Source organism: Sphaerodactylus townsendi, linkage group LG01 (genome assembly GCF_021028975.2).
Source record: "Sphaerodactylus townsendi isolate TG3544 linkage group LG01, MPM_Stown_v2.3, whole genome shotgun sequence".
Taxonomy (NCBI): Eukaryota; Metazoa; Chordata; class Lepidosauria; order Squamata; family Sphaerodactylidae; genus Sphaerodactylus; species Sphaerodactylus townsendi.
This window is the reverse complement of record NC_059425.1, coordinates 135,569,937-135,579,722: the sequence shown is the minus strand read 5'-3', so window position 1 is coordinate 135,579,722 and position 9,786 is coordinate 135,569,937. Positions and strand designations below refer to the sequence as shown.

The following is a 9,786-nucleotide window of genomic DNA, read 5'->3' as shown; positions in this document are numbered from 1 at the left end:
TACTCTTCTGCCAATCCAGCACTCACCCCACCACAGATCTGAGAAGCCCTGCAGTTCCTAAGCACTGTTAAGTATGATTCTTCCAGTTGTTTTGCAGAACACAACAGGTTAAGCTTCCTTCAGGTTTTCTGGCTCCTCCACCCGCTCACACCACAGTATCTCTTCCCAGTCTTCAGAACAATCAAAAGGGCTGGGGCTGGGGGTTTGTTGTTTGTTTGAATGGTCTACCTAAACTAGGGGGGGAGGGCAGGTTTTCTCTCACCTGCCTCACATCCCCAACACCCCCACCCTCACCCAATTCTCCTCAGCCAGTTTTGCAGGATTTCGCTCCCAGCCTTCATGGCCCCCCTCCAATCCCTCAGCTGTACAGAAAAACAGAAACAGTTCATGGGCAGGGAGGAGCAGGAATGGCTGATTGACTTGGCTGGAGATGAAGGGTGAGAACAGGAAACCCCACAGCGAGGCAAACAACTGCAGAGTAAATAGGGCATGCATAAAAGGCTATAATCTTTTTAAAAGAAAGGATTCAATTATGTTGGAATTTTTATTGGGGGAATTGTATTAAGTTATAATAATCTCCCTTTTCTGGGGAAAGAAATGTATACATTAATTCACACTTGAGATATGAAATGAACAAGGCTTTTTTTCATGCAGAATTCTGTATTTTGTCCTAGAAGAAATAGTGAAACACACTTAGCCAAGCTCAATGTGTGGGAAGTACAGAGAAAATAACAGAATAGGATTTTTCATAGGATGCTGGATGAAACTCTTCCTTTTCCAGAAATTAGTATTATGCAATATTATGCAATATTACAAAACCCAAGCAAAAAAGAAATTCCTTTTGTTGCCAACTGTGTTCCAGTTGAAAAGGTCTTAAGACTTATGGTAGTAGCAAGTACTGCAGTGACAATCAGTGTGGTTCTCCATAGTTGTATTGTCCTCAAAGGGAATCTTGGGAGAAGAAAAACAAAGAATAATGTTTAATAAATAATTTTACATTATGTTGATCCCCCCCCCACCTCCCAATCCCAAAAAAGCTTGATGGAACAACACTGGAAATGTTCATCTATGTTAATTCTACATTTACTGTATATACTCGAGTATAAGCTGACTTTTTCAGCACATTTTAAAATATGAAAAAGCCCTCCTTGGCTTATACTCGAGTATATACGGTAATTCCAAGATGGCGGCTGGAGCTAGGGCTGCTGTGGGGATCCGGTAAGCATGTTGCTGCTTTTTTTTCTAATTCACCAGAGAGCCATAAAAACAAGTTGTAAGGACAGCCTGCATAGCATTACAACTAGGTTGTGTGTGTGTGTTAAAAGAAACCGAGGCCTTTCTCTCCTAAGGGTTATTGGTGCGTTGCATTCTAGATTGATACAATTCTTCATACAGTAGTTTACTGCCCAATACTGATGTTGCTGAAGACAAAGACTTTCTTTGGAGCAAAGTTTAGGCTGGCATGGCTATGAATCCCAGAATTATTCTATATTTGGAGGAAAACAGTGAATCATTTGTGTTCCTAGAGTGCTGGAAAGCTGCTCATCCCTAATGCAAACCCTGTTAAGCAACTATCTCCTTTTGCTCCCAAATCTTCTGTTTTTAGCTGCTACTGAGTCAAGTTCGAAGGGGGGTAAGCTCAGCGTATGATTCTTCTGCCTCCATCTTTACCTCACAACTCATGAGAAAAATTAAGCTGGGAGAATGGAAATTGGAACCTGATTCTTCCCATTCCTAGTCTGATATTCTAACCAATTACACAGCACTAGCAACAAAGCTCGTTGTGTGAAATAAACTAAATAATACTCCCAGTGCAAGACATGAAAAGGGCATGAAAGGGGCATATTGGCAGGAAATGGCACCTAATGTGAACTCTGAAATTGCACACACACACACCCCACATCCCAGTTTTTCCAAGGATGGGCAGTAGGGTACCTGTGAAAATGGGTTCTCCCCACCTTCATAAGCATCACCACCATATTTGCAAAGCTGGATCCTGGCACTGAATTCTCAGATTAACTGCTTTTGAGTAAAGAAGAATTTCCTTTTGTTGTTCTGAACCTATTTCCCAACAATTCCATTGGGTTCCATCAAGCTGATGGGAGAGTGTAGCCAAGCTGCTACTGCGTCACTCTTCTCCATGCCAATCTTTTTACAAGGATAAAACCTAGTGGTATCTGCCAAGGTAAGCATGCAGTCCTCATGAATATGTGGTGAATTCAAGTACTTTCTGGAGCAAAGGGGGAAATGCACAGAGCAACACGAAAGCAACCCCATGTTGCATTACCCTTGTGAAGGCTTTTGCTACACAGCATGTAGCCTCTGATGTAATGTTCTTTGGAACTCGCATTGTTTTCTTTGTCCTCATGGGAGTAGGGTAAGCCCTTGAGAAACAACATCCCACGCACTGGAAAATGCGCTGCCCATTGAGCGCTCCTGTCACACGTGTATTCAGTTTTAGTTGACATTCTGTACAGCCTATCAAAAACAACAAACAAATGTTAATCTGGTTCTAGGTTATGCTTTGTATTCCAGTACATGATACTAGGGTGTGTCCCAGTTATTTGTGCCCCTGGAAAAGTGTCAGAAAGAATTTATCTCTACAGCTGCTTTAATTAAAAAGTATTGGTAGCATAAAAATCTCCATGTATGCCATCAGTTCATAAATGAGTATCTAATTAAGAGGAAACTCTTTATAGAAAATGAGAAGAGAATCTGATATGATTTTCTGTCACTGGATTATCTGGAAATTATTAAGTGTTGCAGATATTGGTCATCACTTGTAACCTTGAAGAACCCGTGTATGTTAAGTGCTGACAAGTTGCTTCCAACTCATGGCAACCGAATGAAAGTAATGTCCTCCAAAATGATACTCCCTGAATGCTTTTTACTATGTATACCTGATTTTGACAGTATGCCCTAGGTAAGTTGGAGAGTCTGTCCAAATTAACATTTCTCTTTGCTTATGATAAGTATGTGCTGATGAAGCTTTTATAGAACACTTTTAAGGACACCTTTCACTTCAGATTAATCCCTGCCATATACCAGAATGTCATTTTGGAAAAATGTAACACCTCTGATATCTCCAGATACCATCCGCAACACTTTCTACAAGACAGATGTCACAGAAGTCAGCTCAAAAGACATGTATTTAAATTGGAATAAGCCTATGTAGCTACAGGATTCTAAAGGAATCTGATATGGAGAGTTTAAATCCAGAGCTGTAAAGATCTCTCTTTGAAAGTTAATAGTGTTTCATTGTTGCTAGGCAGTAGATTAGAGTCAATAACACTGTTTGATTTGAGGTCCCTCAAATCCACACGTATATGAACTGTCTCATGAACTTTTCTGGGTAAAACAATGGATTAGAAATATATATGGAGTTAGAAAGAAAAGTGATACTAAAATGGTACAGAACACCAAAACAATTAGCATATATGATAAAAGGTCTTAGTTCCAAATGCTGGCACTGTGGAGACCAAGAGGCATATTATAGCCATTTGTGGATAGAATGTGCAGAAGTGAAAAAAATTTAGACAAATGTATTGCTATATATCAAGAAACTGGTGAAGATTAATATTGATTTAAATAATGACTTAATGTTCATGGGTGTAATGGAGGATAGAAGGGTGGATAAAAATATAGTTATATGTATAAAATAATGATTAAAGCAGCCCATGCAACAATAGCCTTGGGCTGGAAAGAAAAGAAAAAATGGACATGACAGAAATGGCTAGAATATATCTGGGAACAAGTGACACTTGATATTTTCAATATATTAACCAAAAATAAGACGTGGCAAGATAGAATGAAATTTTGAAGATATGGATAATATACGTGGACTGGATGAAAGAAGCTCGAGTCAATGAAGAAATATGGGAGAAGAGGCTACAGAGAATGAACTTACTGCTGTTTGTGTGACAAAACTATGAGGAAGATGAAACGGGGGGAGGGAGAAAAGGGGGAAAATGTATGAGGAAGGAAATTATTATAAACTGTAAAATTCAAATGATACAATAAAAAAATTATTAAAAAACTACAATGGAATAAACCCACTCTAAGGAACTGAAAGTTTCAATTATGCATAATTTGAGAATCTCTTCCTGAAATGGTTGTCTCAGCACAATTGATACATTTCTTTGTACTGTACTGGTACTGTATTTCCTTAGAGCTTGATCCTGTGCTGGAACTTCCTGGTTGACCTATGGTCATCAGTAAAGACATATAGAAGCTGAGTAAACTTTCTCCATGTGTGAACTTTCCATAATATGCAAGACACATTCCATTTTATTAAGATCCAGAATGATTTTGAGATTGTTTTGAAGACTCCATCCCCAGATTAAAGTACCTTTGGGGTTACGTATACATTTCCATGTGCCTTACAGCCTTTGCATCAAAGACTAATAGTAAAGTAGCCTTTGATAGTAATGGAATACCTAGTATATCCTTCTAGGCCAGGGGTAGGGAACCTGCGGCTCGAGAGCCACATGCGGCTCTTCTGCCCTTGCACTGTGGCTCCACGAGCCAAGCCACAGGTCCCATCCTTGCCCGCCCTGCAGGCAGCAGGGCAGGTGCACCAACTGCCCGCGGTCGGCTGGGCCGCGCCGTGGGCTTCCCCTCTCGCCCGCCCTGTTGGAGCGGGGCGGGCGCTTACCCAGTGGCCAGCGAGGCCGAGCCGCTGGCTTCATCCTTGCCCGCCCTGCAGGTAGCAGGGCGGGTGCATCCATGCGCTTCTCAGAATGAGCAGAGTAAAAGGTAAAAAAAACCCCAATACATATAGTGTTATCTTTATTTTAAATGTCAAAAATTATTTGCGGCTCCAAGTGTTTTCTTTTCCCGTGGAAAACGGGTCCAAATGGCTCTTTGAGTGTTAAAGGTTCCCTACCCCTGTTCTAGGCATATATCTGAAATGTAGTGATGGGCAGTTAGAAGCAAGTAGTTATGTGTAGAAGCAATGAGCAACTACAATGCATAGGGAACCAAACTCTACTAGCATTTTGATTCAGAGTCATTGATTTGTACAAGGCAACATGGAGAAGGACATGCTTCAGATAACATTGAAAAACTGGTCAGAAGGATCAATGCTTCATTTCTCAGTGCCCACTCCTGACACACTGCTAGTGGCACACTTACAGACTCTTGGAAAATTGGAAAAATTTTATTGCCCTTCTTGTAAAATGTTGCCTTTGCAAGATACCCTATAAAATCTCGTTTATGGGTAGGATTGCAGCACCAGTGAATACTATCAATGAAAAGGAGATGTAATTATTAGCTGTCATTTTCTTTGAGAACATGTTGCAAACAGTTCTGTTCCATACAGTTTGAATATCCAATGGTTTGTGGTGGAAAGAACAGTTATTTACCACAATGCAGAGCACTTTCCACCCTGAGTAATTTCGATAGCTTTTGCCAAAGTCAGACACTTGATCATGAGCACTGGACTTCAGAATTCTTTGTCTTCCTGACTGTCTGGTCTCTGATTACCTCACCTGTAAAATTAGCAAATTCATGTTGCCTTTGTTCACATAAAGCCACTGTGTACTGATCAACAGCCTCATGTATTGAATGAAAGTGGTAATAGAACCCAAAACATTGGAAATGCTGAAACACAACATTTAATAAGTTAAAAGAATGTTACATAGAATGGACTGCCACCATGTGGAGTAGAGTCTTGTGGCAATTTAGTGACTAAAGAAAGATGCCTGAAGCTTTTTGGTCCTTTAGTACCCAGGCAGTATAAAAACATTGCCTTTTTCTTTTCTGGGAGAAGGTCAGTTTAAGTTATTGAAAGTCAGCAAATAATTAAGGAAATAATCCCATCGTTCCCATGGGAGCTGAGGTTCTCTGGGTGCAGATGTGAAGAAAGAAGGTACTGGAATTTTTGCCACTGCAATGCTATTGAGGACAAACTGTGAGAGTATGATCACACGTCACAAGTGGGAATACCTCCTCTCACTTGACTTCAACTTTCTGCAAAAAAACGATAATCTGACTCCTGATATATTAACTTTCATTCCACATAAAACTTTGTTGCATGAGTTGCCCCCGTGCTTGCCAAGAGAGGGGAAACATTCATTAACACTCCAATTACATTTTTAATTCATTTCATTTATACCCCGCTTTGCTACCAAATTAGAACCCAGAGTGGTTTACATCATTCTCGTTTCTCTATTTTACTTTTACAATAACCCTGCTAGATAGAGGAAAATGACATTATGTAACTGGTCCAACATTACCCGGCAAGTTTCCAAGGCAAAGTGAAGAGTTGAACCTCAAGTCTCCCAAATCCTAGTCTCGATGCCATAGCCACTACACTGCACTGTCTTTCAAAACATGCTGAATAGTCTGCAAAACCCATAGATTTCCAAATAAGTGTAATGGGATCATCAAACAGTACCGAAGTAACACTGCTACCTATCGAGAATGTATAGCTTATATGTATAGTCTAGCATTTGATTTTAATAAAGAATATTTTTAACCACAATCTATAGAAACTATATGCTGGCCATGTTTAATCAACAGTTGGCCACACTGGCAGTATAATCCTGTGCAAAGTTACATCAGTAACAGAGGATCCATCTGCATAGGATTGCGCTATCAGTTCATTGGAGCATTTTTGGGTTTTTTGGTCATCAAGTTACAGCTGACTTGTGGCAACCCTGTACAGTGTTCAAATTGAGAGACATTCAGAGGCAGTTTGCTATTGTCTGAATGAGACAACTACATTCACCAGCAATTCTGTAAAAGAGACATTTTAATAAGTTCCATTAAAGAGTATATTACAACACTGTCTAGTATTCTGGTTTCACAATTTGATATACAAGAAAATGTTACCTAGCAGATTTTTGGGCTTTTTTAAAATAATGGTACACACAGAGCACAAATTTAATTAGTATTTTTAATTTATTCTGATAATCATTTGTTCTCTGTTAATTCAAGTATTAAAGATCTCTCACCCTGCCTGACAAGCTCTCCATCTGGTAATGCATGCAGGATGTTCAGAAATACAGACAATATGGCTAAAGTGACGGCTGTGTGCTTTCCATAGAAATCCATGACCTTCCTGTAAAAAAAGTAAAGAAAGAATCAAAGACCTTTCTACTTCATTCCTAAGCAGATTCATTTTGCATGAGCCCACTGTATTTCAGGATTACTGTTGTAATTTGTTTGAATTCTATGTGTTATTAATTGCAGCTCTGGGTGAAATGCTAAAAGACAGTTTCATCCTCTCAGTTGCTTTTTTATGTTGTTTTTCAGGTGCTAAGTGGGTCTTGGTACAGATAGAAGATAGAGGCCCGTTGGAAACTCACCGTAAATGGTTCTTCTCCAATGGAGATAGGAGGGCATCTTGTATGGGTGATTCTCAACCCTTCGGGGGAGGGCGGTATACAAGTTTAATAAATAAATAAACAAACCCACCCTTACTTTAAGGAGGCAGGAACTGATATTCTTTCACTTCCTTTCTCCTGTGGTGGGAGTCACCTAACTGTAATTTTAACTTCAATGTCAACATTAGTAAATCAGATGGATGGATGTTCATGTTCCATGTAGGGAAGAGGTGAGATGGCAGAGGATCCATCTGAGATAGTCCTTTGAGGAAACATGTGGGTGTTTGATAGATGTGTCTTATCGTACCTTGGCAACGTCATGGCTAGGGTCACCACCTGTCTCTGCAGGGTCAAGCCCCAGAGACCTGAATTGTACCCCTCCTGGAGGAATTCCAATACCAAGGATAACTTTGATTTGGAGAAATGCAACTTATTTTTCCTAGACACACAGTGGAGAAGCGCTTTCCACGTGGCATTATAGACATGAATAGTGGAGGGTCTTCAGGATGCTAAGATGGTGGAGGTAACCTCAGAAGAATATTCAGCCATTAGGAATTGCTGCCACTCAATTTCCAGGCAGTGAGCCTGAGTCACTGGGGACGTGGGTGGAGGATTGGACCCTCAGCATATCCTGTGACACTGAAATAGGCAGTAGAGAGATCACCAATATCTCATGGAGAATGGAGAACCAAGGTCTCCAGGGCCAATACAAAGCCACTACAATGACTTGGGCTATCAATTCCCTGACTCTTCTCAGAAGTTTGGGCAGGACCGGAATCAGGGGGAAAGCGTACAACAGATCCAGTGGCCACCTTGCCATCAAGTGTCTGTTGTCTCTGCCCTTGAGCTGAAGAACCTGAAGAAGAATCTGTCCAACTGGTGATTTGTCTCTGAAGTGAAGAGGTTCAGGATAAGACGCCCCATCTGAAACATACCATTTTGAACAGATTATTCTTCAACAACCATTCGGCCTAATCGACTGATTGCCAATTTAGCCAATTCATCTTCATGTTCAAAACGCCCAGGGTACGTTCTGTCCTGAGCAAGCTTAGGTTGGACTACGCCCAGGTGAGGAGCCTCAAAACGACCGGGACCTCCCCCTGCTCCCGTTGTTGATGTACATCTTGGCACATACATTATACGTTCTCACTAGGAGATGTTTCCCTGTGATTTGACCTTTGAAGTGTAGGAGGGCCAGAAAGACAGATTGGATTTCCAAAATGTTTATCAGATGCTCTCTCAGCTTGGTAATGCAGGTGGGAAGGACCTTGAAGAATACATGTGGAGCTGTGGGCAGCCCAAAGGGAAGGGCTCAGAATTAATAGTGTTGTCCTTGAACCGCAAACTGCAGGAACCATTTGTGGAATTCTCTGATGGGAACGTGGAAATACACTTCTGTGAGGTCCAGTGAGATAAGGAAGTCTCCCAGTCTTCATGATGGACCAGAGGATTTCCATTCTATAATGCCTCAACTTGATCAATTTGTTCAAAAACCTGAGGTCCAGAATGGCCTTCCAGTCTCTGTTCCACTTGGGAACCATGAAGAAGACTGAGTATATGCCAGTTTGTATCTCAGTTGGGGGCACGAATGGCATAAATGTCCAACTGGTGGTGGATTGCTGATTGAGTGCAGAGGAGCTTTCTTTGTTCTTGCATGTGGGAGAGCAAACAAAACACTGAGGTGGCATCCCTGAAAATTCTAAGGTGTACCCCTTGGTCACGACCTCCTAAACTCACATGTCGGGTTGAGGACTCCTCCATTCATCCTGGAAGGAAAGAAGGAGTACCCCCCCCCCCGGAACATTGGGATAGTTGTCTCTTGTAGTTTTGTTAGGCTTGGTGGAGGATTGAAGCTCTGTTGCCTTCAAAAGGAATAGTTAGAGAACTGCCAATTGGAGGGTCTGCTATCTTTGTTAGATCTGGGTAGGGTTTTGTGAGACCTGAAGGTAGTTGAACCGGAGGGCCTTCGGTCCTGTTTGACAAACTTGAGCATGGCATTCTTCTTGTCTCATGTTTTGACAAGTAGCTTGTCCAGGGCCTCTCTGAAAAGCACATCCACTTGGAAGGGGTATGTTGCCATGATAGACTTGGAGTACAGGTCAGCATTCCATTCTCTGAGTCACAGGTTATGTCGCGGAAACTGAACACACCACAGCTCGTGAGGAAAAGATGAGGTCTAGACTAGCATAAGCAGCGAATAAAGTCACCTTGAGCACTCTGGAGGTTTTGTCCAGGATTTTCTTGTCTAAGCTTGAAATAAGTTGAAGAAGCTTCTTAGTCCAGACAATTGCTGTTCTTGGCATAATTGACACTGTTGCTGATGCCCTGATAGCCATGGCAGTGGCTTTGTGGGTTTCTTCAGCACCAATTCCAATCTTTTGTCCAGTGGGTCCAGAATGTACCCTTCACCATCCTCCGAGAGTAATCCAGAAGACTGCAATGCTGACACTGGTGCGTC

At 41.4% G+C, this 9,786-nt stretch overlaps 1 protein-coding gene across 3 annotated transcripts in view; it reads right to left on the bottom strand.

Moving 5' to 3' along the window:
• Positions 1-530: 530 nt before the first annotated feature.
• The window catches only part of CGA (glycoprotein hormones, alpha polypeptide), a 19,739-nt gene continuing 10,483 nt past the window's right edge, over positions 531-9,786 (bottom strand). For all 3 annotated transcript variants that reach the window (XM_048494895.1, XM_048494905.1, XM_048494915.1), the window contains exons 2-4: positions 6,957-7,063; positions 2,288-2,478; positions 531-951 (exon numbers count right to left, since the gene is read on the bottom strand). In XM_048494895.1, the coding sequence (XP_048350852.1) occupies positions 874-951; positions 2,288-2,478; positions 6,957-7,063 (376 nt within the window). In that variant the 3' untranslated portion in view covers positions 531-873. The remainder of the gene's footprint in view (positions 952-2,287; positions 2,479-6,956; positions 7,064-9,786) is intronic.